At 36.8% G+C, this 26,455-nt stretch overlaps 2 protein-coding genes and 1 non-coding gene across 3 annotated transcripts; 1 reads left to right on the top strand and 2 right to left on the bottom strand.

Moving 5' to 3' along the window:
• LOC18790302 (NAC domain-containing protein 83) lies at positions 2 to 1,936 on the top strand. The gene is made up of 3 exons (XM_007223583.2): positions 2 to 634; positions 862 to 1,148; positions 1,340 to 1,936. The coding sequence occupies exons 1-3, from the start codon at positions 454 to 456 to the stop codon at positions 1,646 to 1,648; spliced, it is 777 nt and encodes a 258-aa protein (XP_007223645.1). The 5' UTR covers positions 2 to 453; the 3' UTR covers positions 1,649 to 1,936.
• On the bottom strand, positions 5,437 to 7,218 carry LOC18791042. Its single transcript, XM_007223827.2, has 2 exons — positions 6,793 to 7,218; positions 5,437 to 5,789 (listed from the first exon to the last, which is right to left on the bottom strand). The coding sequence occupies exons 1-2, from the start codon at positions 6,928 to 6,930 to the stop codon at positions 5,688 to 5,690; spliced, it is 240 nt and encodes a 79-aa protein (XP_007223889.1). The 5' UTR covers positions 6,931 to 7,218; the 3' UTR covers positions 5,437 to 5,687.
• On the bottom strand, positions 8,281 to 8,360 carry TRNAL-UAG. Its single transcript has one exon. It is a non-coding gene; the product is annotated as a tRNA-Leu (tRNA).

Raw genomic sequence — 26,455 nt, 5'->3', positions numbered from 1 at the left:
AAATGGAGAACTTTAACCTTTTCGTAGAGCCCTCAACGTTTGTTAAAATAGCGTCAAAGGAAAGGAGATGGAGTCTAGTTTACGCCAAATGGGTCGTCCTATTCTCTCTCTCTCTCTCTCTCCTTGTATCGTATGTCTCTAAGACCCATTACTATAAAAGAAGCCACACTTTCTCTCCTTGATACCCACCACCATTAATCTTCACACCCTCAACGCAACTTTTTCTCTTCTTTTTTTCCACCAGGACTCTTTTCCTTCTTGTTCTTGTTCTCTCTTGTTCTTGTCCAATATCTTCTTTGTTTATGTGCTCTAATGGACTATAAGAACTTGCCATGACTTTGCATCTAACTCAATCCGTTTGATTTTGAGTTCCAAGTTGAACTATAACTGTGCTTGGGATAAAACTAAAGGCTTGAGCTTTCAGTTAATTTCTTGTGGTGTCTCAGAATAAAGATGGAGAGGCTTAATTTTGTAAAGAATGGTGTGCTTAGATTGCCTCCTGGGTTTCGCTTCCACCCCACGGATGAAGAGCTGGTTCTTCAGTACTTGAAGCGCAAGGTGTTCTCTTGCCCTTTGCCTGCCTCTATCATCCCTGAGGTTGAAGTTTGCAAGGCTGACCCTTGGGATTTGCCAGGTTTGTTTCACATTTCTCAAACTTCAATTTTGTTGAATTGGTTTCTTCTTATTATTATTGTGTTGTACCAAACCACAATGTCATATGCCTATCAATCAAAAACCCAAATCGTATTAACATGGAAATGGTCTTGAAGGAAGAAAATTAGACAGAGAATTGAAAGACAGTGAAAACCCAAATCGTATTAAGTGTTGTTTCTGATGCATGTACGGCTTGTGTGGGTTTAGGTGATTGTGAGCAAGAGAGGTACTTCTTCAGCACTAGGGAAGCCAAGTACCCCAATGGGAGCAGATCAAACAGGGCAACCGGTTCTGGGTATTGGAAGGCAACTGGGTTAGACAAGCAAATTGTGACTTCTAGGGGCAACCAAGTTGTGGGTATGAAGAAAACTCTGGTTTTTTATAGAGGAAAGCCTCCCCATGGCACTAGGACTGATTGGATTATGCATGAATATCGCCTTGTTTTGGCTGAAAATACAGCCCCCAATGCCCCACGAGAAAAGAACTCAACCCAAGTGAGCTTTTTGTTCTATTTAGTGTTGTTTGCTCTGTACCAATTGTCTCTTGCATGAGTAGTTCAACTAAAAATTTCAAGAAATCCATTTCAAATAGTCTTCTATGATGCTTTACAAACCAAAAAGCACACATTTTCTTTTTCCAGTGTATTATGTTATCATTGTTAATAATGTTTTTTTTCTTCTTTTAGTTGCAGAGCCCTGTGGTGCCAATGGACAATTGGGTCCTCTGCCGCATATTCTTGAAGAAAAGAGGTGGTAAAAATGAGGAGGAGCAAGTTCAACAACCCTGCAATGACCGAGTGATTCGGAAACCCAAGACTGCCAGGCCTGTTTTCTACGATTTCATGACAAAAGACAGGGCGAATTTGAGCCTCGCACCTTGTTCCTCCTCCTCAGGTTCCAGCGGAGTCACAGAGGTCGTTTCTAGTGATCAAGTGGATGATCATGAAGAAAGCAGTAGTTGCAATAGTTTTCCTTACTTTAGAAGAAAACAGTAGCAATTTAGTCAAGAATCCCCTTAAATTAGTCGTCTCTGTACCGGTAATTAGGCTTCTGGTTGCTTTATCAGAATAACCATCTAGGAAATCCAAGTCTTGGGTCCTTTTAAGTTTATAATGCAGCAAAAGATGTCCACAGAAGAAAATCGGCAGTAACTTGTAGTCGGTAATATGAAGAGCAATGTGTGTGAACAGATGGTTTTATCGCTATGTAATCAAATCCCAAATTTTCTAATATCTGATGTTTCATTTTATTTCCAATATCTGAATTGAATTTTTTTTGGAGAAGCAAGCACACTCGTAATCTGAACATGTTGTGCAAATCATGCAGCATAATTTCTTTATAGAAAAGCCATGCTATTTTCAAGAGGAATAATAAGTGTTGAAAAGAGACACCCAAGAGTAAAAAGCAAGCGAAAGTGTACATCAATAACATGAAATTTCCAAAAGCCTTCCTTAGATTTTGGGAGGAGCAGAAGAATTAGAATATTTTTATCTTCGCAAAGATCAGCTTCGCACGAGGTTCCCTTTCTCCCTTTGGGGAAAGTAAAATCACCCAAAGGGAACCCAATTCCTAAGCATTGTTTTCAAATGGATCGAATCTCCAAGAACTCCAAGCCGTCACACAAATCTTCAAATGTACTCCAATCTGCATCACGGAATCTAATTCCAAGAAAACAGACATTCTGACATAGTATTCCACAAACATTTCTTACAATTGTGTACTATTTTAAGTGTCCTACAAGAAAAGAGGGCCTATGAGAGTAGGTTCGGCGGTGCAGGGGAACAGGGTTAACTAAGTTTTGAATCTTCAAGACCAGTTGGTGAGAGTGGAGAGACTAAAAAACCACACAGAGGATTATTGTTCACAAGGGACAGCTGCGTTTGAAAAGAAAATGTGGGAGATGGCCAGTTGGAGGGTCCCAAGTTAAGAAAACTGATCCATCGGCCATGACCTTAAATTTCCTAAAGCATATCATTTCTTGCACATTCCTGCTAGTTTACGTAAACGGTACCTCTTAATCCAACAGTTTAAACTATCAAACACACATTGTCAAACATGTTAATGATGGGAAGCATTTTATATACAAGTTTTCCTTACAACTTGCAACAAAGTAAACTCACTCTCAAGAAAAATATCAAATCACTCATCTCTAATTTTGCTGCTCTGCTATGGCTGTAAAAACACTGCGGTGAAAAACACCAAATCATTCATCTGTACACACACGTGTCATACATGCAAGAGCCACGAGCCTGATATAGTTGACTCCATCGTCAGTAATATTTTTATCAAAGACATAAACAAAGTACACACAACTCATCATAGTTATGATTTTTTTGCATAATACAATAATCATTAACGATGTTCTCAGTTGGAATACGCATATGAGGTCGTTGGCCAGAGTAGTGAGTTCGTCTCTCTTTATCCAAATTTTAGACGTCAATCAACATAACATATAGAGTATCTTCTCAAGTGTTGGATAAAAAAATGAGTGCTTGTAACATTGGTGTTGACAAGGGCAATTTGTGAATACGATTATGAGAAAAATAAGAGAGAGAAAAAAAAAGTGTAAAATATGATGGAACAAAACCTACAAGGTAGGTTGTTGTCCTATACAGACATGAGACATGGAGGATGAGATCATAGGGTAGATAGGATTGGAAACCCATGAGAGAGTGCCAAGTGGACATCAGGTGGACAAGGGACGGCATAATAGTAAGCCTTTGATTATCAGTCTGATTAATTTGGCATGCTATAAACAGATGGGAGAAACAAAAATAATATTAATAGATAAGGGAAAATAAAATATGCCGACCAGAGTTTCTTGTGACAGTGGTTTAGAATCTCCTAAGGCTTTTGGAGTTCTTCACGTCACTTTTTCTATATATTAATTTCATTTTCATGACAGAACCAAAAAAAAAAAAAAGATGAAGAAATTTGTGTGTATATAAGATAGAGGGAGAGAGGGATGGGATTGGATTGGATTGGATTGTGGATTGCTGACTTGGGTTCTCAAATTGTCAATCACGTGGGCAGGCCGTCATGGTAGACCACACACTACAGCTAAACTGATTAGGTCAATCACAAAAAGAAACACTAGAAGGGCTGAGAGGGCAATTTGAGTCTCTGTCAAGGAGGGGCATTTATGACATTTTGAAAGAATTACCAAGCAGACAGGGAATGTATTGTCAATTTGTGTATGTTGACCAGTTCCCAAAACCAACCACTTGTATATGTTTTTTTTTGGTTTTGGAGAAATTTTGAAAGGGTTGCTTGGTATCTATGCAACAGAGACATGTCCAATTTTAAAACCACTCTCAATGGCATGGTCAAATCAAAATATTAATCTCTCACATTTAAATTAAATTAATGTGGGTGGACCTCTTAATTTATTATAATGAGAATCTATAAATACCTTAATTAACTGGCATAATTTACGCCCAACTGTGATGAATATGATGAGGTGAATGGTAAAATAAAGCCATATTAAAAAGGAAAACCTAATTACATCTACACACACAACCAAATTTCAAAAGGTATCCAAAGCCTGAGAATCTCGTGATGGAGGGTCAAGATTTTTTATTTTTGTTTCTTTCTTTTAAATATTGATCGTTGATGCACTTAACAGGTGGGTAGGTGCCCTTTGGCAAAAGGAAATGCCTCCCAACACGGCAGCTATTTGCCACAGCTCACCATCAACCCATTTAAAAGCTAATACCAACTACTATTGCACAAGATGTGAACTGTGTGCCCAGTTGAATTAAATGGGTCCATGTTTTTTGTTTTTTATTTATTTTTTGTGTGGCTTTGGCAATCCAAGAGGTTGCCTCAGCATTGAAGGACTTTAGAGTGCTGAGCTCATTGACAGATAATAAGGGACGGCAACAACCCTCCTGCGTGATGAATTGAGTAGTTTCTTGCCTTTTCCCCGGTACTAGCAGGTACCTTTTTTTTCTTTTAGCTTCTGTAAAGTGCCAAAATATGGAGTAAGATTATGAATTTGCTTCCTTTTGGCAGCAGAAAAGTGAGACATTTCAACATCCCACAGATGCATTAACTTGTCAAAATCTCAAATTTCCTTGCAGCAACAAGTCTTGTAAAAAAGACAAGACAGTACACAGTACACATGAGCTGAACGCACATAAGATTTTTCCCAGAAGCCGCACATGTAATGGGCATCATGGTTGCGTGCAAAACTATAAATTCATCTCACTGATTGGCTTTGGAGTATCTCTGTTGATATTCTGTGAGTTAATAGCGACATATGCAGAAACGAAAATAGACTAATTTACCAACTTGTTTAATGTCAAAATCAGTCTTATAACAACATAACAAGGGGGCTGGAAAGGAAGTTTTCAACCATTATTTCCCCAGTTTTCGTGTCCACATTTCATCCCAACCCCGTTTTCTTATAAATAAAACATGGACCACGCATCATCCTGTGACAAATTCAGTATTATCATGTGTAAGAGAACTTGGAAGTGCAAAGATTCCCTCTAGAAGGGACTTTTCAAACACTACTTAGAAGTAAATATTACGACAGCGCTACAGATATTTCCGCTTTCCGCCGCAAGGAAAATAGAGATAAGATGCATAACTTAAGATGTGCTGAAACCCCAACAGCCAATCTCAGCTTAAGGCCTACTATCAAATATGCAATCCTATTCTGCTTTAGACTCAGTGTGGCTTGCATTGACTCTACTGAATGATGTGCTCAGAGACACAATCCTACGAAGCAACAACTGTACCATAAAACCAATAAGCTTCAGGTTTGAGATGCACATCGTCAGCAAGCAATTTCAGAACAGTCTTATTGACCATCAAAATTCATCATAGTTATCACGGTTACACATGATTATAATCGTATTTAGTCAATGACTTAAAAGCTTCCGTACATAATGCTCAACTCTAGAAATAGAAAGATCAAAAAGGAGGTTCAGGATAGTATTCATTTGAAGGTTATAACACATGGTTGATATTTAGAGGCCCAAGGATGACCAAACTAACACGTCCAAGTTTGCCTAGCATTCTACCTCATTATTGGCTATTTGTGCTATCTTTCTCAGAGACTCCACTGGCAGCAGCTCCTGATGATTGTGAAGTAGGTGTTTCTGCACATGCCCTCAGAACAGCCTCATTCTGCAAGAAAAGGGGCATTTCCAGAAGTTCAATATCAGTTAAATAGAGGATCTTCAAAGTGTGTAACACAACATATAAATCCCAACAAAGATTTCGGAGTGTACAAGTACAAATCAACAAAGTGGCTGTGATTTCATCCAGGCTTATATATAATTAGTAGCTCCTTATGCGACCCACCACCAGACATGTTTGTAAATGGAAGCAGATATTACATAAGCACATGGGTAAGATCATGCAAGTAGATTATCATTGGAATGGATGTACTGCTCATACGAGGTGAACTGACCAATTTAGAACAGAAACACATTATACAAGCAGCCAAAATAAGCACTCAGCGTATGCAATAGAATAGATAAACATAAAGAACCCGTAGAAATTACAATAGAATTAGACAGGCTCAATCATTGATGACTAGGGTCCAAAATATGCTTGAAACAAATAACCAAAATTCAAAGGAAAAACAATTAGCCTTGTACCTATCTTCCATCAAACTACGAAAAATTCAAACTTTTTTCGCAAACATCTCACATAGTTTCCTTCATAGGGCATTTCACCTAATAGGCCTTGTTAACTGACCATAAATTATGATCACATGAAAGAAGATGACAGGATAGCATTTCTCCCATCCAATACAATGCTGGATGGCCATCTATCAAGACCAAGCTTAATCATTTTTCCTGTAATTTCTCTCTCAAAAGTATGCTTGAGAAAACCCAACCGGGAATCTCATTTTTCAATTGCCAAAACTCAAGAGCCCTTCAGCATATGCTGGGGTTTATGCACATCGTAACTTTCAAGCACAAGACACATCCACAAAACAATGGCGGATTCTACTGCCTGGCCAGTGGCCTCTAATTACGTAACCCATAACTTTTAAAATCAAATATTCCGATTTCAAGCAAGTAAATAGCTCCGACATCGACGGTATTACTAAAACCTTAAACCCTAATCAGAGACTGAGAAATCAGAAATGGTATTATTAACTGAAGGGAGAGAAGAGAACCTGCCAAACACGGAGGAGGCGTTTCTTGGCGTTGGCTTTACGGGTGGTGGTCAGCTTTATTCTCTTCCACACTAGACCTCCAGAGTCGTGCTTCTTCACTATCTCCAGCACTCGCGTCCCCCAAAACGCACCCGCCATCTCTCTCTCTCTGTTTCTCTCACGCTCGCTCTCTTTTTTTGCCGTCTCTTTTGTCGCTATTGGATTGGTTGGGTTTGTACATAGTATGGGTTCATGGACCACAGCACTTGGAAAATAATATGGGCTGAGACCAAATCTCTAGACCAATCTAGCCCATTTTGCTCATTTGACAATCTCTCCTTTGTGTGTGTTTTTGGTTTTTTTTTTTCTTTCTTGCTTTGTTAATGGCATGCACGTTTGTGGAATGCGCGCATTATTTTTCACCAGCAGTTAGAAGAATGCATTTGTTTTTTGGTCAATAGAAGCACGCATGTTTGTGAATGCGCGCATTATTTTTCATTTTCAAACTTCTTTTCCACGGACCAGCATGCCCTTCTTTTATTATATTTACTTAAGTTTTCCACTTCTCTGCCTCCATTTATTTATTTATTTATTTTTTATATACAAGCGATATTGAGAGATGAGGATTTTCTCACACACGCAATCAATGTGTCATGAAGGTTCGAACTTGAGACTATTGGTCTACAAGCAATGACAGAGCCAGAATTTCACATGAGAGGAGGCCCTTATATAAAACTTGTCTTCTCTTTGTAATTGTCATGAATTTCATTTTTTAAATTGGTTATTTCATCATCTATACTATTAAAGACTTCAAATTTAATAATTTATATTCCAACAAAGAGAAGAAATAGAAAAAAAAAATCATAAATCAAAATACTAAGGTATCCAACTCATACATGAAAAATAAGAGAAAATTAAGAAATTTAAAAAGCTTTAAACAAAATAGGAAGAGAAAGAAATGGTAAAATTTTAGGAGTTTTTAGTGCAACTATATAAACTAACCTAGAAGAGTTAAGGGAAATTAGTAGAAGAGAGATCAATAAATTTGTAGACAAAAAACCTAATATTTTATTTTATTTTAGGGTAAATATCCCAAAACTAATATAAAATATATTATAATATTATATATCATCTATATATATAAAGCAAAAGGCAGAGAATGGTGAAACATTCAAAATATCAAAAAATGCCCTTGGTTAATACAAACATTAAGAATCGAAATTATTAATTAAATGAGGATAATATGGTAAATTCACAATTTTTCGTATTAAAAAAATAAAAATTAAAAGAAAATTCAAATAATGGATCTTATTTTTATAGAACACAAATATCCATTATCTTTTTTAATTCTAAAATAAATTTAAATTTTTTTTAAAAAACAACCTCTCGCATGCGCGGAAGCGCATGCAGAGAGGCTAGTATATAATATACAAATAAAAGAGGTAAATCAGTTCAATATTTTTTTTGGTCGTCTAATGAATAATAACCAGATAAAAACCAAAAAAGTTATGACGGCTGTGGGATTTGAACCCACGCCCTTTCGGACCAGAGCCTAAATCTGGCGCCTTAGACCACTCGGCCAAACCGTCTTATTGGTAACCGTTTGGCCTAACTTTATAAATATCAGTAATGTTGCCACGTTATAGGAACATTCGTTTGAAGATTGTTGTGGCTTGAGTTCGACTCACTGGTCTCTTGGGCTTCATTCAGATCCATGGACTTTATTGTCATTTTAAATGGACAAAACGTAACTTTTGGTCTTTATAGTTTATCATTTTTATCACGGTTCATGTGGTTTTAATTTAGTCATTTTTGTTCATGTGGTTTCAATTTGGCCATTTTTGTCTGCGTGGTTTCAATTTGGCCATTTTTGTCCACGTGGTTTCAATTTGAAGCAATTCAAGGACAATTCTCAATTTTTATCGAATTTTTAAGAAAAACCTACAAATTGCCCCATATGTTATACAAACCGTTAATAAATATGTTAAATGCTGATGTGGCAAATGTGACTACCGAATTCTATGAGGCCAAAATATATAATAAACAATTCTTTTATTTTTTAAATAATAAAAAATATACTTATATTAAATAAATTTAAATTTAATGATTCTTTTAAAAGATTAAAATAATTTAAAATACAACAACACTCCCAACCCCGCAGCCACCATCTTCCCCAATTAACCTGCACCAACCTCACCCACCCCCGACCTCTCTACCTTAGATCTCCACCACGGCCACCAAAGCAGCCCACAAATCACTCTCCAAAATACTTCTCAACCCACCCAAATTCAAAGAGAAACAAAAGGAAAATCAATTCCTATTGAACCCAACACATCCCCACCCTCAACCCCTACTATCCGACTCACTCCTCACCACTACAACTCTTCTCGTGTAATAAGAAAAAATTGATTATGGATTATTATTTGCTTTCTTTAGTATATCAATCAATTCTCATTCAACCCAGCAATATTCAAGACCCAAGTCCAAGTGCAAAAGAACCCCATTATCTCAGTTTTTAAGTTCACACTTTGCAACTTAATCTTCAAGATCAAGACCCAAATTCGAAAGGCACTGATTAATGTGAAAATGGAATTGGACCCTTTACTGAGAAAAAAATCCCTTGATTTTTGCCAGTATGAAACAACCCAGATCTGGTTGAGTGTTCTGAAAAAAAAAAAAAAAAACCTTTTTAACAAACAGATCTGGGTTTCAAGTTAAATTCAACTGGGTAAACTTGGTCTTGTGATGAAGAGAAGAAGAAGAGCTCGTTAGAGTCGTACGGGGCCAGTGGCTTGCCTAATGAAACTAACACCGATCCCAACCGAAGATGAAGACCTTCCAAACCAGCTATGGCACACCTCTCTTTTAACACATGCTCATTCGCCTCTTCACCTTCGACAAGTTGGGTGGGATGGGCTCTGTGTTACCGTCTTATCGAAGAGAGAGAACTTGATGTGATGGAGTTGATGGTGCGACTGAGGCTTGGGTGGGTGACGGAGTAGTGGAGGCTGGGTGGGTGTCGGAGATGATAGTGCCACTGAGTTTTTAGTTATAATTTTAACCTTTTTTTCAACATGTAAGAATAATGAATTTTTTGTTGGCTGGGTGGGGAAGAGAAAGGGTCATAGATTTTTATGTTTTTAATTTTCTATTTTAATTAATTAATTAATTAATTATATTTTTTAATATTTGAAAAAATAAAAAGATTTTTTAAAATGGTTTTTTGTCCACTTGGAGGTCCACGTCATTAAAAAATGGTGCCCACATTTGCCACATCAACATTTAACAAACTTACTAACGGTCTGATTGGAGGTGGAGGCAATTTGTAGGTTTTTCGGGAATTTAAGTATGTACTCGTAAATGTCTCTAAAGGTATATTTAAACTTGAAAATGACCCGGGAGTTTGGGTGGTTTTATGTAGTTTTTTTTTAAATTTTTTTTTAATATTTTAAAACTTAATATTATATGTTGAGGGGCAATACAATCCATAAATTATTTTTAAAAAAATTATTCCTCTTAAAAATAAAGAATAAAAAATTCGTTTCAAAATAAAATAAAACATCTATGTCCCATTCTCCTCCCAACCCCAACCCAATCAACAGTCCCCACCTAACCCTAGCCAGCCACCACCTCCCTATAACACAACTTAAATTAGTTTCAAAATAAATTAAAAAAATTAGTTCAAAATAAAATTATTTTCAAGATAAATTTAAAATTTTAGTTCAAAATAAAATAAAATAAAACATATCTTATCATATGCTATTGGCACAAGGGTGCTGGGACAGAATGAGAATGGCACCTCCATGACCATGAGAGAGTTGTGTTTGACTCTTTTATTATAGAAAGAATTTTAAGGCCCCTTTACAATTAATCATTGATGCGTGCAAGTGCAAATGGGAAATTGAACAAACTCTTTAGGGTATATTTCACTCTATTACCTTTTGAAATTCAAACTTTGTTACACAAAGTTTTTTTGGTCCTAGTCTCATACTTAAACTTTAATTTTAGGACTAGTTTCATACCTCCGTTAGTTTAACTGTTAAGTTTTCCGTTAAATGATAACGTGACATTTATAGCTCCATGTTGACCCACTGAATTTGCTCCATGTGGACCAATAATGAAATAAATAATAATTTTAATGGAAATGAAAATAAAACAATAAAAACATAAAGGGCGTTGGCGTTGCTCATAATCTGGCATGGACCATTATTGGCGATTTTAATGAGACTGTTTGCTCTGATGAAAGGAAAGGCGGGAGTGATAGATGGAAGCCAGGTGGACTTGCTAATTGGATTCAGGTTCATAAACTTGTGGACCTTGGACTAATAAAAGGGACAATGGTGAAACTATTTAGAGAATGATTGATAGAGGAATTTGTAATACTTCTTGGATAATTGCTTTTCCTGAGGCTTTTATCAAGCATCCTCCCAGAATAAACTCTGACCATAACCCACTGCTTCTGAGCCTTGGTAGTCCGCATATTCTTGATAGTCATCTCAAACCGTTTCGTTTTGAAGCTATGTGGCTTAAACATGACTGGTTTGATGATTTTTTGAAGAATTTATAATAGGGGTATTATTCAAAAAATTCAAGATCTCACCCCTGCACTTAAAACTTGGAATCAAGAGATTTTTGGTGCTTTATTCCAGAAGAAAAAAAGAGCTTTGGCTAGATTGGATGGGATTCAAAGAGCGATGTGCAAAAGGTATAGTCCCTATCTTTGGAACCTAAAAAAGAAGGTCACTAATGAATACAATAATATTTTTGCTGAGGAGGAACTTTTTTGGAAACAGAAATCTAGAAATTTGTGGTTACAGGAAGGAGATAAAAATACAAAAAATTTCCATTTATCTACTATAATCAGAAGAAGAAGAAATAAGTTGGAAGGGTTGGAGAATGAGGCTGGTCAATGGATTGAATCCAAGCAGGACATGAAGGAAATTATTATTCGATATTTTGAAAACATATTATCAGCCAAACCTTGCAGGGCCAATTTGAATATTCAACAAAGAGTTCTTGAAAATCTTAATAGCCATGTTTCTGTGTTGGAGATTCAAAACAGCTTATTTACTATTGGGAGCCTTAAAGCCCCTGGCCCTGCTGACATGCCGGTAAATTTTTTTCAACATGCTTTGGATATTTGTGGAAGGGATCTCGTGTGCTTGGTGCAATATTGTTGTAATTGTGGGAGCATTCTTGAAGGATTCAATAATACATTGATTTCTCTAATTCCTAAAGTGGACAAGCCTAGCTCTATGAAGCAGTTAAGGCCTATAAGCCTATGTAAAGTCATTTCAAAGGTTATTGTTTCCATATTACGACATCTCATGAACAAGGTGGTGTCTCCCACTCAAGTGAGCTTTGTACCGAGGAGACAGATTGTGGATAATATTATTATATTCCAAGAGATTTTGCATAAATTTAAAGGAGCCAAAGGTAAGAAAGGCTGTGGAATGTGGATTTAGCCAAAGTTTATGATCGTATACCGTGGGATTTTGTTAGAGCCACTATGCAGGGAATTGGGATATGTGGTAAGTTTCTTGACTTGATCATGAGTTGTGTTAGTACTGTTCAGTTCCAAGCTTTAGTGGATGGTGAGCTAACTAGGAAATTTATTCCTAAAAGTGGGGTGCGCCAAGGGGATCCTTTATCCCCATATCTTTTTGTGCTATGCCTCCAAAAATTAGCTCACATCATACATCAACATGTACAAATGAAACTTTGGAAACCAATTTTGGCAGCGAGAAAGGGGCCCTATATTTCCTATTTATGTTTTGCAGATGACCTGATTCTCTTTGGCGAAGCTTCTCCAAAACAAGCCAAGATAATGAGGAAGTGTATTGATTATTTCTGTCAGATGTCAGGGCAATTAGTGAGTTTTGAGAAGTCTATGGTGTATTGCTCTCCAAAATTTGAAAAATTTAAAGCCCTGGAGATTTCTCAAATATGTGACTCTCCCTAAACCCTAATTCATGGAATAGTCAATAAGGGAATTTATTGGGGTGTTGTTGATAAGGTTCAAAGAAGACTTGCGACATGGAAGACTGAATCCCTTTCTATGGCTGGCAGAGGGACATTGGTCCAGTCTGTTACTGCTGCTATCCTGGTTTATACTATGCAAATAGTGAAATTACCGATGACAGTTTGTTGGGAGTTGGATAGAATGAATAAAATTTTTATTTGGGGTACAACTGATAGAAGAAGGAAAGTGCATCTTGTCAACTGAAGTATTAGAGCATTTCCACCAGTTGCCTCTTGCCATGGCAAGATTAGTCCTAGGGCAGGCACTATTCACGTGAATAGTGGCTGCCCTAGCCCCCTTCAGTAAAATGTGTTTCCAGTAGTTGGGGCTTGCCATGGCAAATACTATTCATTTTTTTGTTTTTTTCACAACTTTTTTTACTTAAACAATTAATTTGGATAATATTTTCGGATAAGATTTTTTGGTTTCTACGTGTCAATACTATTCATATTGGATAATATTTTCGGATAAGATTTTATTTTATTAGTTATATTGGTTGGTATTTATAGGAAAAAAAAAAGTATGAGGATTTGGTGTCAAAAGTGAAGAGTATTGGTTGGCATTTATAGACATTGGCGAACCCAGAATTTTTGTAGCAGAGGTGCAATTTGACTAAGTATGAAAAATGATTTTTCGGAATAATCATTTTCTCAAGATAATTTTTGGCGGCTTTTATTCCTTACACATCAAATAAGAAAACTTGATTTTATGAAATTTTAATATGAAGTATATATTGACTTAATGAGCCATCATTTTTAGCCTAAATCGTATTTTGCACTAAAACCGATTTTTCATATTTTGATTTGATGGGAATTTGATTTTCTAGTATTTTTATTTGAATCCAAATATGGGGTACTTCCTTATTTACATTGTAAACTTAAGTAAATGGAGTAATATAAAAATAAATAAAAGTAGAAGGACAAAGACATTTACTTAAATGTTGAAAATGGAAATAAGGTATAGAGAAAAAAAAAATCAGTAATTTTTTTGTATTTTTTTAAATTTTTATCCATTTTTTTTCATTTTTTTATTGTACAAACATTGGCTACCGTTGGATTGCTGGAAAAAATATGATCGGAGAGCCAATACGCTGCCACGTGTAATGTAGCCATTGGCGGCTACTGTAGCGCTTCGGTTTAAATTTTTTTTAACATTGGCGCGTGCAATGCACGCGCCAACAGTAAAAAAAATTAAACCGCTGGAGGGCTGACGCCAGCCTGGCGTCAGCCATGACGTCACGTTGCTCGGGCGCTTGCTCGGGCCGAAGTCGCCCTCGGGCCAGCCCAGTCTGCTGGGTCCCATGGCTTGCCCGGGCTGGACTTTGTTGCTGGAAACGATTTTTTTGCCCAAACCCCCCCCAGCCCGAGCTTGCTGGAAATGCTCTTATTTGTTGTTCCAAGAATAGAGGTGGCCTAGGGTTGAAGACGGAGCATGTTAATCAAGCTTTTCTTGCAAAAACTGGATGGAGATTGGTGAAGAAAGATAACGGTTTATGGGCACAGGTGCTTGGTGGGAGGTACTTACAAAACCATGATTTGCTTATTGGTGGGCAATCTAAAAGCTTAGGTTGCTCTAGTACTCGGAAAGGAATTATTTTTTGTGCTTAGGCTCTAGAGCAAGGTCTTGTGTGGCAATGGGCAAAAGACCAGGTTTTGGCTTGACAATTGGTTAGGGATTGGTCCTCTACTTCATGCCCAATGCTCTATTCCGAATGTCCGTTTGTAGGTAAAAGTTGACCATTTTCTCCATGTCAATGGGTGGCAATTGGATCAATTAACTGGTTTATTGACTCAAGCAATCCTTAATAATATTATTGGTATTCATGCTATGAAGGATGGGGATATTAAAGATAAAATTAGATGGGGTTTCACAGCTGATGGTAAATTCTTGGTCAATTCTGCTTACCATAATATTATCGATAAATTTGATCCAATGGATTGGAGATGGAGTTTTCTATGGAAAATCAGTGCTCCCCCCAAAGTCCTTCATTTGCTTTGGGAGGTTGGAAACTTTTGACAAACAGTCACAGAGCTCATATAGGCCTTTCCTTTGATGCATCATGTCCTAGATGCTCTTTCATTTGTGAAGATTTGAACCATTTATTCCGAAATTTCTAAGAGTCCGCTGAGTTTTGGAGGTAAAAATGGTCAGTTAGTTAACTTGAATGATTTTTGGGATTGGTTGATGTTGAATCTAAAGTCTAAAAAAACACAGACCTCATGGGGAATACCTATAGCCATCTTGTGGCGTTCTCCCAATGGAATATTTGGAAAGGGAGATGTAAGGGTGTTTTTGAACTTGACGCTTATCCTGATACGCCTATAGAGATCTGTGTGCTTAGAGATCTGACAGAGTGGAAAGATACAATTAAGGTGATGGCTTCTAAGCCTAGTAAGCAACAGATCTTGGTGAGGTGGCAACTTCCTCCAGAGGGCAAATACAAATTAAACACTGATGGTTGTAGATCTAAGGATAGTGCCATTGGAGCTGGGGGCGTTGTCAGAGGTTACTCTGGCACTTGGCTTGGTGGCTTCTCTACAAACATGGGTTTTGGGCAAGTTTTGCAAGCTGAATTATGGGCTATTTACCATGGAATTATTTTAGTGTGTCAAAAGGAATGGTTCCCACTTGATATTGAATCAGATTCTCAAATTGCTGTGCAAATGCTTTCTTCAGAGTTGGAGGAAGAGCATCCATATTACAGTTTGGTGACTAGCTGCCAGAAGATGCTTAGGTCCAAAGATTGCAGTATTTCTCATAAATATAGTAGGAAATTGCCTTGCGGATAAATTGGCAGCTCTGAGCTCAAACTAAATTTGGGGTGTAGTTTTTGAGAGGGTGTGCCTGAAGGGTTTGGACATTACCTACTAGAAGATTTTGAGTGGGGTTGCTAGACCTAGAAGTTTGCTTATGTAGTTTTTTTCTTCTTCTGAGCTTCGGCTCCCTTAGAATAGAAAAAAAAACATAAAGAAAATATTTTAAATAATAAAAAACTCTCTCTACAATACCGCTACCCAAACGTAGATGCCTTAACCACCCCTCACCACCTTTGCTGCGACCTAGCACCACCTCCCCTTCGCAGCCCCCACCATCTTCATAGCTTTAACTTCCACTAAACCACCCTTTCCCTCACCGCAACTCTCTCTCCCCTTAAGGAACCATAATTCCAATCCCACCATTATTCCCTCACCCACAAACGCACACTTCGAATTCCAATTCCAATCCGATCAAACCCCAAAACCCATTATAAAAAAATTGTATTTAAAAGAGAGGCACTGAAAGACATGGATTGACTAATTGACTGAAATCCAGCTTATTTTCAAGAGCTGCATTGCAGATGGAGGCACTCGCCGCCTACATCTCCCCAAACTGGGTCCACCCCGACATCCCCACGCCCTTTACGCATCGCTGCGATGCAAGACATGAATCGACTTCACCTCCAAGATTTGGATTTGCCCTTTTATGGCAAGTAAGGATTATCAAATCAATTTGTATATTTGATTTTTATTCCACGATTCTTTTAATTTGATTTGGATGTGGGCAGATGAAATTGTTATGGGTTTTGGCTACGTGAATGGTTGTATTTGGCAGATGAAATGGTGATGGGTTGTTGGGTTTCGACTCTCGAGTGATGATTGTAAAATGCACTATTGCATGTCCCTCTGCCATCAAGATGCTCAGTTATTAAGTTCCAGTTTTGAGGACCATATTGGGCCACAAGTTTTTTCAGCTTTGAATCTTCAGCAGGTCTCCAATTGCCTATGACACAACTCTTTGTATGCCCATTAGAACTAGTTCTCCCAACAACAACAAGGCTCCTACCTTCGTCAAGTCTTAGTCTTCGTGTGTGATACATGTATGATCGAGGAGAGAGAAAGAGTCGAGCGGTGACTTTAAAGGCGGAGGTGGTCATGACGGTCGACGGTCGTTGTGGTGGTGGATGGATAGAGGAGGCAAAAGGAAAAGTTGAAGTCCACATATTGAAACATGGCGGAGATAAAGGCTCTTGGGTTGGGGTTTTGGGCTATCACTATCGCAAAGAAGATGATGGATATTTGTTTAATTTTAAACTTAATTTTTAAGTGTGTATATTTATTTGCTTATATTTTATATTTGTTTAAAAAAATATTATTTATTTAATTATTTATCCACGCTGCGCAAATCCAATCGGTCAACGTGCCATGTCATCATTTAACAGAAAACTTGACAGTCAAACTAACAGAGGTATGAAAATCAAAGTTTAGGCATGAGACTGAAATGAAAAAAAATTTGTGTACCAAAGTCTAAATTTCGGGAAATTTTCGGGTTGTAAAGTGAAATTTACTCAACTCTTTATGCTGAGGAAAAGTAAAGAATAATTACGCTTGCCCTTCGTCACTGCTTGCAAGTGCCAATTATAGGGAGGTTGTGGTTGGCTGGGGTGAGGGTTGGGTTACAGGGAGGTGGTTGCTGGTTGAGGTGTGGTGGGGACTGTTGGAGGGGGTTGGGCAGTGGCGGAGCTAGGATTCTTAGTATGGAGGGGCCAAAATTTCAAAATCACTTCTACTAGGTTTTTCATCTTCAACTGGGAGGGCCATCACTAATCTAATTGCAGTAATTGTATTGCTATATCATATATTTTATAATATATTACAAGAGATTAATAATTAAGTGGGGGGGCCAGGGCCATGGCAGGCCTGGCTGTAGCTCCGCCCCTGGGGTTGGGGTTGGGAGGTAAAAGAGGAGAGAGATGTTTTATTTTTATTTTAAAACTAATTATTTTTAAATTTATATTTGCTTGTTTTATTTTAAAGGGAATTAACTTTTTAATAATTTGTGGATTGAATTGCCCCTCCACACTAACAAAAGTTAAAAAAAATTGTCTAAAGTTGAGAATTGTCCTTGAATTACTTCAAATTGAAACCATAGGGGTAAATAGAATAAATTGAAACCACAAGGATCTTAGTTGTAAAAATGATAAGCCACAACGACCAAAAGTGACGTTTTGTCTTTTGGTAAATACCACAAGGTGTCCTCACATTCGAAAGGTGAGATTAATCCCACCTCGGGGTTCGGCTTGCGCCTGGCCACAAAGTGTTTCCAACAAGTTTCAAACCCTTGCCACTGAGGTACCAGGTAGCTTTCTAGTTGGATGTGATAGTTTGCCAACCGCACCACACCTCAAATGGCACACTTAGGGGGTGGGCTTGAGTTTGACTGACATGGCTCTTTTGCTACATCTACAATTATGAGACTAATAGTTTTTATTACCTTCTAATTTTTCAAAATTGTATGAGGTATTTATTTTTTTATTATTGTTATACTAATGATATTAATTAAACACAAATTCACACATATGTATATATGTTTAATTACTTAAACTGCAAACCTTTTAAAATATAATATATTTGTTTAGCATGCAAATAAACTGTATTTTAGAAATTTCTATGATACATGAAAGAGCATTTGAAGGATGTTCACATATTGCAATGAATTCTCACATTAGAGAAACCCCTTAGAATTTTTACTTATATTTTTTTGGATTCTTGCTTTTCAGAATGACAATAAACAAGCTAGCATCTAGCCAACAAGTGTTGTTATATGAATGCAATACACATCGTCATTTTGAGAATGATAACAAAACTCATTTCTTATCTAAGCAATCTCATTTGATAGAAAAATGACATGTTTTATACACCCTTGTGAGAGAGTTAAAATAAAAGGGCTCGGGAATGAGTGGGTTTGAACGTGCTCCACCCTCTCCTCTTTCTTCTGCGTCCTCTTGCCCACCTTTTTCAGATTCGATCATTTCGATGGCAATTGGTCTTGTGCTTTCACGTTTTTGGCTTGGCGACCTTTAGATAGTCTAGTTGTCATGAAGAATGGTTCTTCTAAACGTTTCCGTTATGAGGATTTTGCACCTCCTGAAAGTGATGATGATGGATCAGTCAGATCATATCCCTTCCATGCCAAAGGTCAATTTCAAAGATAAGTTACTAAGCTCTTCTTGTTTTGAATATACGAAGTTATAGAGAAGGATGGTTTCTCCATTGAATATGGTGATTATAAAGTTGAGGATTCTCCATATGGTCATTCGATTCATTTTTCTAAACTTGTTAAGAATAAAATCTATAAACCTTGGAGGAATTCTGCGATTATCAAATTTGTAGGGAATTATGTGATTATCAAATTTGTAGGAATTCTGCAATTATCAAAAAGAGATGCGTCCTTATTGACTGGAGAAGTTATGTAAGATGACGCTTGATGGTAATCAATGAGGTCCAATTGATCCCACTGGGTAGGGGTGTTTTTCGGCCGGAACGGATCGGAAACTACTGTTCCGAATTCCGTTCTGAAGCTTTTCGGAATTACCTTTTAGTTCCGAGTCCGATTCCGAAATTTCAGAATGTACTAACTCTATTCCGACGCGGAATTTTCAGCATTATCGGAATTTTCGAAAGTTAATATTTTCGGAATTTTCGGATAATAGTTTCGGCATTTTCGGATAATAATTTTGGAAATCAAATTTTGAAATTTTCTTGTGAATCATGATTAAGCCAACCAAACAGGAAAAAAAATTCCAGAAGAATTCCAATGTTTACATTCAAATGACATAATGTTCAAATTTAAACTAGTCCACAATAAAAACAGAAAATGAAAACTACAAGTACAACATTTAACATAGATCCATAATACATACAAAATCAACTCATCACTGGAAATAAGCTAACATCATTTTTCGCAACACCATTGCTGAAATCACGAATATGCCAACCTGCAATTCCAAGGTTCACTACTACAAAAAAGCAAAAAGACGACGGTAAATCACCGTCGTGTATTTGGTTTTTCAATGGTCGTGGAATCCACCGTCATCTTTTCCCTCATAAACCACGACGCTAAATAACCGTCGTTGTTAAACTATACAACGTCATCAAAAAATACAAAACGACGTCTTTGTACTGCAAAAAGATCTAAAAAAAGCAATCGAGGATGATAATAGACGACCAATTCTATAAAAAGACCGTCGTTAAAAAGGGAAAATATGACACATATTAAGAGAACAAGGCCGCAAGATAGACATACAACGACGACAATAAAAATACGCCGACGTTAAATATAATTTTCACGACAATAAAAAATATGACGTCTTTAAATACATTAGAAGACGACGTTATTGATACCTACTACGTCGCACATATAAACACAACCGTCGTACAATTAATTTTCCACTTCGATTTTTCAATAAAAGATGACGTGGAAATAGTTGTCAGTGTCATTATTTACGACGTATGTGTTTCTATAGTAGACGTTGAAAAACTAAACAACGTCAGTTACAAATATATGAGAGTCGTATTAAAAAATTTATACGTCCTATTTTCAGAAACAAACAACGACGATAAATATTAGACGTTGTTAAATACAACAACGTCGGAAAACAATAAAAACAGACGTGTTTAGTCTGCTAAAGTTCTAGAAAATAGTCGAGGATGAGAATAGACGACCAACTTAAAAAAATCACCGTCGTTAAAAAAGAAAAATATGACACATATTAAAAGAACAAGGCCGCAAGATATACATACAACGACGACAACTAAAATACTACGCCGTTAAATACAATTTACACGACAAGAAAAAATATGACGTCTTTAAATACATGAGAAGACGACGTTATTGAAATCTACAACGTCTCTTATTTACAAAAAACCGTCGTGAAATAAATTTTCCACTTCGATTTTTCTAAAAAAGATGACGTGGAAATAGTTGTCAGTGTCATTATTTACGACGTATACATTTATATAGTCGACGTTGTATTTATATGTATTCATTACTCACGACGCACTTAATAATATAGACGACGTTGAACTTCTAAACAACGTCGGTTCCAAATAAATGAGAGCCGTATTACAGAACATATAGACGGCGTAGATTATGATGGGAGCCGTATTACAAATAACGTCGTTTAATTGTTATTAGACGGCGGTTATAATGAATTTCCGTCGGAATTAATTTCGTTCCTCTTCGTTTATAAAAGAACTTGCGACGTGGAAAATGTATGATGACGTCGTATTTTTTAACGTTCAGATTATATATCTCGTTTTTTAGACGTCGGTATTATGGGATTGGAGTCGTGTTATTTTGAATTACATGGCGGTTCTTTATCCTTCACCGACGTGATATCCTGAATAATTGCTTCACAATAGCGTCGTGGTTCTTCATTGTTACGTTGCTTTAAGACGTCGGTAAATATGCTGAATAACTGATTCACAATAACGTCGTGTTTTATTTGAACGTAGAAAGTGAAGAAATCACATTACAATATATTACAAAATTAATGTCATACACTGCCAATTACATAAGCATCATTCAATCCATATATCTTCACACCCATCTCGAATATTTTGACCGCCTAACTCACCTACCAGTTCATCAAATGTGTCAACATTTGGCATCCCTCTAGTAAATGGCTCACACTCAATTATCACATCACCTAATACTTCATCACCAATAACATCATTATATTCTCTACTAGGCATTGATAACACTACCGACCAACCACGATGCATCGGGTCGTCAACAAAAAATATTTGTTTGACTTGAGAAGCCAAAACAAATTGGTCATTCCTATGTCCAATTTTACTCAAATCTACAAGGGTAAATCCAAGTTCGTCGACTACAAGACCAGAACTATCTATCCAATCACACCTAAAGACTGGGATTGTAAACTTTTGGTAGTCAAGGTCCCAAATTTCTTGAATGACACCATAGAAACCCATATTTGAGAGAATTGGGTTTTTATCCTTGGCACTAGCAACTTGCATGGTATGTGCAAGTAAATAAACTCCACTATTTTGAGTTGTCCGCACATCATCTTGTGCCTTGATATTGAATTTAATACCTTTAATAAGATAGCTCCTATATAATGGCACTGACATGTTTGGACCAGCTGCTAGCCACCTTAAATTTTCTGATACGCCATGATTGTCTTCCTCAAGTTCACTTTGAACCTGCAAATTAATCATATCTTAATTCATCCTAACATATAAATAAGAAGAAAATTAAAAGAGAAATACGTTATTCAACAACATATACCTTGAAGCGTAGCCATTGAATGAAAGTGCTATTGTGCTTATCCTGCAGCCACTTTGTTCTCTTTCTAAATTTTGGATAAGCAGTCTTGATGTGGATCATATGTTGCCTACATGACACGAAAAATTCAAGCATTACGGTCCCAAATATATAAGATAAACATAAGAAATAATTTTAAATGGAAACTTAAAGAATAAAACTCATACGTACTCGATATAAGGTAGGACTTCCTCCGTATTCTCCAAGACATATAGATGTGCTTGATTCAACAGGTCCTGATCAACTACGCTCACTGTGCAACCTGATAATGGCTTTGAAACTCCCATCTTTTGGCTTGAAGGCACTCCAACTGTACTAACATCAGATAAATGCTGAGTACAAAACTCTACCGCTTCTTCAGCTATATACCGCTCAGCAATACAACCTTCGGGACGAGTACGATTCTGAACATACCCCTTCAGCACTTTCATATATCTTTCAAACGGATACATCCACCTAAAATATACTGGCCCACATAGACGAACTTCTCTGACAAGATGTACTACTAGATGAACCATGATATCAAAGAATGAAGGGGGAAAGTACTTCTCAAGCAAACACAGAGTAACTACTACATCTTCTTCCAACTTATCTAGCTTGGAAACATCAACAGTCTTTGCACATATAGCATTGAAGAAGAAGCACAAACGAGTTATTGCATACCTTGCAGGCTTCTCCAAAACAGAACGAATTGCCACAGGGAGCAATTGTTGCATTAAGGTATGACAATCATGTGATTTAAGGCCAAGAAGTCTTGAATCTTGTACAGATACAAGATTTTTAATATTTGAAGAATAACCTTCAGGGACCTTCATACCATAGAAAGAATTGCAAACCTCTCTCTTCTCTGCTCTTGACAAATTCCAAGGCCCAGGAGGCAAACGAGTACGTCTTTCTCCATACTCGGGTTGCAAATCAGTTTTGACCCCCATGTTCAATAAATCTAATCGAGCAGCAATCCCATCTTTATTTTTTCCAGGGATCTCCAGCAATGTACCAATGATACTATCGCAAACATTCTTCTCAATGTGCATAACATCTAGGGCATGCCTCACAGGAAGGTATTTCCAATACTCGAGATCAAAGAATATTGATTTCTTCTTCCAACAAACTCTGTCACCATTTTCAACCATATGCAGCACTTCTTCTCCGGTTAATGGCTCTGGAGGTATGCCATATTCAGGTTTCCCATTAAAAGCTGCACGTTGCCTCCTATATGGATGATTGATTGGTAACCATTTTCTATGCCCAATGTAACAAATTTTGTGGCCATTTTTCAACCTGTGACTAGGTGTATCATCGCCGCATATTGGACAAGCTTTATATCCTTTAACAACACAACCAGATAAGTTTCCATAGGCGGGGAAATCATTAATTGTCCACATTAATGCAGCTCTGAGTGTAAAGTATTCTCCATTATGTGCATCATACACTCCTCTAATCCCAACCCACAAGGATTTTAAATCATCAATCAAAGGCTCCAAGTAGACGTCTATATCATTTCCGGGTTGTTTAGGACCGGAAATCAATAAGGTTAACATCATGAACTTTCGTTTCATGCACAGCCATGGAGGGAGATTATATGTAACTAAGATAACCGGCCAACAACTATATCTGCTACTTAGAGAACTGTGGGGATTGAATCCATCAGATGAAAGAGCCAATCTCAAGTTTCTCGGCTCATTACCAAACTCAGGCCATTTATCATCAAGAAGTTTCCAAGACGGGGAATCCGCCGGATGAGACATCTGACCGTCAATTGATTTTCTAGCAACATGCCACCAAGTCAAACTCTTAGCTGTCTCATGTGATTGAAACATCCTTTTAAACCTTGGAATTGGGGGAAAATACCACACCACCTTCGCTGGCACACCCTCTTTCAAGATTGCATCTTTGCCTTCCTTCCACCTTGAGATACCACAAGTAGGACAATTAGTTGAATCCTCATACTCCTTCCTATACAAGATGCAATCATTGGGGCATGCGTGCATTTTCTCATAACTCAGCCCCAATGCACACAAAGTCTTTTTAGCCTCATACATGGAGGTTGGTATTGTATTTCCTTCTCGAAGCAAATCGCCTTGAAGTATCAATAATTCTGTAAAACAGACATCACTCATCCCATGTTTTGCCTTCAAATTATACAACTTCACTAATGCCGATAACTTCGTGTACTTTCTACAACCAGGGTACACTGGTTGATCTCCATCCCCAATCACATTGGCAAACTCATACGGATCCGAACCAAAATCACCAAAATCATTATCATCCATATCAATTTCTTCAGACACAAAACTGTACCTACTATGGCCATCATCTTCTTCAACATTTCTGCTAGCATTAGTAGTTGCTTCCCAAGGTTCTCCGTGAAATGTCCAATTCTTATAGCTTTGGTCAATTCCATTAAAGTATAAGTGATCCCTTATAATTCCAACCCCAAACAACTTCAAATTAACACATTTAACACATGGACAACGGATATGTATTGTAGTTAGAAGATTTTCTACAGCAAAGTTCAAAAATGCTTCCACCCCAAACTCATATGCCTTCGATCTTCTATCCGAGTGCATCCATGACTTATCCATCTCCGACACTATAACCTATTATCTATAATAAAGTGAAAATACAGGCAATGACCATCACTATAGCAGATTATACAATGATCTAATCGCAAGTAATAAACAATAGAGACGACGGGTTTTAATCAAAAACAGACGTATTTGGCATATATAGACGACGGATTTTCAACAGACGTCGTCTATTATAAGTAATACAAACGACGGTTTATGAAAAAACCGTCGTGTATAAGTAATACAACGACGGTAGTTTAAAAACACCGTCGTGTAATCGTCGTCGTACGCCTTAAAATTCGTCGTGTCTCAGTTTATTTACAAGAACACAAAACCCATTAAGAACACAACATATATATGAAACCAAGCAAGAAACCAACATATACATGAAACCAAGCATGAAAACAATAAATCCATTCCCAATTCAACATAACATAGGGTGATTAAAAGATACGACAAAATTAAATCCATTCCCAATTCAACATAACAGATAATGTAATCCATGAACCCATTAAACAGAAAATCCATGAACCCATACCTATAAGCATTGGTGCACTTTGCACCTTCTCCAGAGCGGAAAATGACAAGATCAAATAAAGGTGTCCTTTTGCTGGAAATCATTTGGAAGTTGGTGATCTGTGTCTTTTTGTGTTGATTTCCAGCAAAAGTACACCTTTATTTGATCTTGTCATGAACCCATTAAACAGAAAATTCATGAACCCATACCTATAAGCACATTATTAACAGATCGCAAAGCATATACCTAAAACCCTTTAACAAAAGAACCTAATATCATTCAATGAATTTACAAGGGGAAGATAGGGTTTGTACTTACAGGTTGGACGAGCTCACAGATTCGACGAGCCTGGAGAGTGCAACTTTTAATTAGAGCAGAAGTGAGAGAGCGAAATGTTATGTCGCGTGAAATCTGAAATTTTAGGTTTCAGGGATCGAAGTATAAGACTAAGAGCCAAATCTAAAAAAATTTAGGTCGCGCGAAAATTTTTAGAGCGCGCGCGTTATAAAACGTCGAAAGAAAAACCAAGGCGAAAGTTCTACAAGTACCGACGTAAATTTAATATTCCACGACGGAAACTTCATTTTTCGGATTAAGAACGTAAGGCCGTTCATTTTTCGGATTAATTTTAAATTTATTTTGAATTTTTTATATAACGACGACTGAAAAACCACGTCGGTGTTAAGAAATTAAAGACGTTGTAAATTATATAAACCGACTTACATATTAAAATAACGTCGTTTAAAGCGTAAACCATGTCGTATGTTTTACTGTACGACGTAAAATATGTATTCCACGACCCAACCACCGTCGTTAAAAATTAATACACTAAACCCATAAAATTAAATTATACAATTTAAAAAATTAAGTTTATAAAAGGTTTTATGGTTTTAAAGCCTAACATATAACATAGACTACCCAAAAATTATACTTTAAAAATAAACCCCAATAAATAACAACACTAATCTCTAAACCCTAGACTCTAAACCATAAACCATAAAAATAGAAGTGATTTTATGACTCATCAAAACAATTTTGTTTTGGATGGTCATTTTAAATTTTTGTTATTCAAAATGAATTTTTTCAAGGTTTATGTGGAAGAAAATATATCAATGACTTCATAGGAGTTGACTTTTCAATTTTCTGATTTATTTTATATTTATTTTGAATATTTTGATATAAAAATAATAAAATATTCTTACCATACAACAAACCACGTCGGTGTTAAATAAATTGTAGACGTTGTAAATTGTAATAGACTACTAAGTCGTTAAAATGACGTCGTTAAAATGAGAAACCACGTCGGTGTTAAGAAATTAAAAACGTTGTAAATTATATAAACCGACTTACATATTAAAATGACGTCGTTTAAAGCGTAAACCATGTCGTATGTTTTACTGTACGACATAAAATATGTATTCCACGACCCAAACACCGTCGTTAAAAATTAATACCCTAAACCCATAAAAC

This window comes from Prunus persica, chromosome G1 (genome assembly GCF_000346465.2).
Source record: "Prunus persica cultivar Lovell chromosome G1, Prunus_persica_NCBIv2, whole genome shotgun sequence".
Taxonomy (NCBI): domain Eukaryota; kingdom Viridiplantae; phylum Streptophyta; class Magnoliopsida; order Rosales; family Rosaceae; genus Prunus; species Prunus persica.
Note: the sequence above shows the minus strand (reverse complement) of the source record. Positions and strands in the feature narration are given on the sequence as shown.

Bases quoted from the DNA above. Each gene is read 5' to 3' on its own strand.
- LOC18790302 (XM_007223583.2), top strand. From the start codon at position 454: ATGGAGAGGCTTAATTTTGTAAAGAATGGTGTGCTTAGATTGCCTCCT. The intron at 635-861 runs GTTTGTTTCACA...GTGTGGGTTTAG, and splicing joins TGACCCTTGGGATTTGCCAG to GTGATTGTGAGCAAGAGAGG. The intron at 1,149-1,339 runs GTGAGCTTTTTG...TTCTTCTTTTAG, and splicing joins GAGAAAAGAACTCAACCCAA to TTGCAGAGCCCTGTGGTGCC.
- LOC18791042 (XM_007223827.2), bottom strand. From the start codon at position 6,930: ATGGCGGGTGCGTTTTGGGGGACGCGAGTGCTGGAGATAGTGAAGAAG. The intron at 5,790-6,792 runs GTTCTCTTCTCT...CTTTTCTTGCAG, and splicing joins GCCTCCTCCGTGTTTGGCAG to AATGAGGCTGTTCTGAGGGC.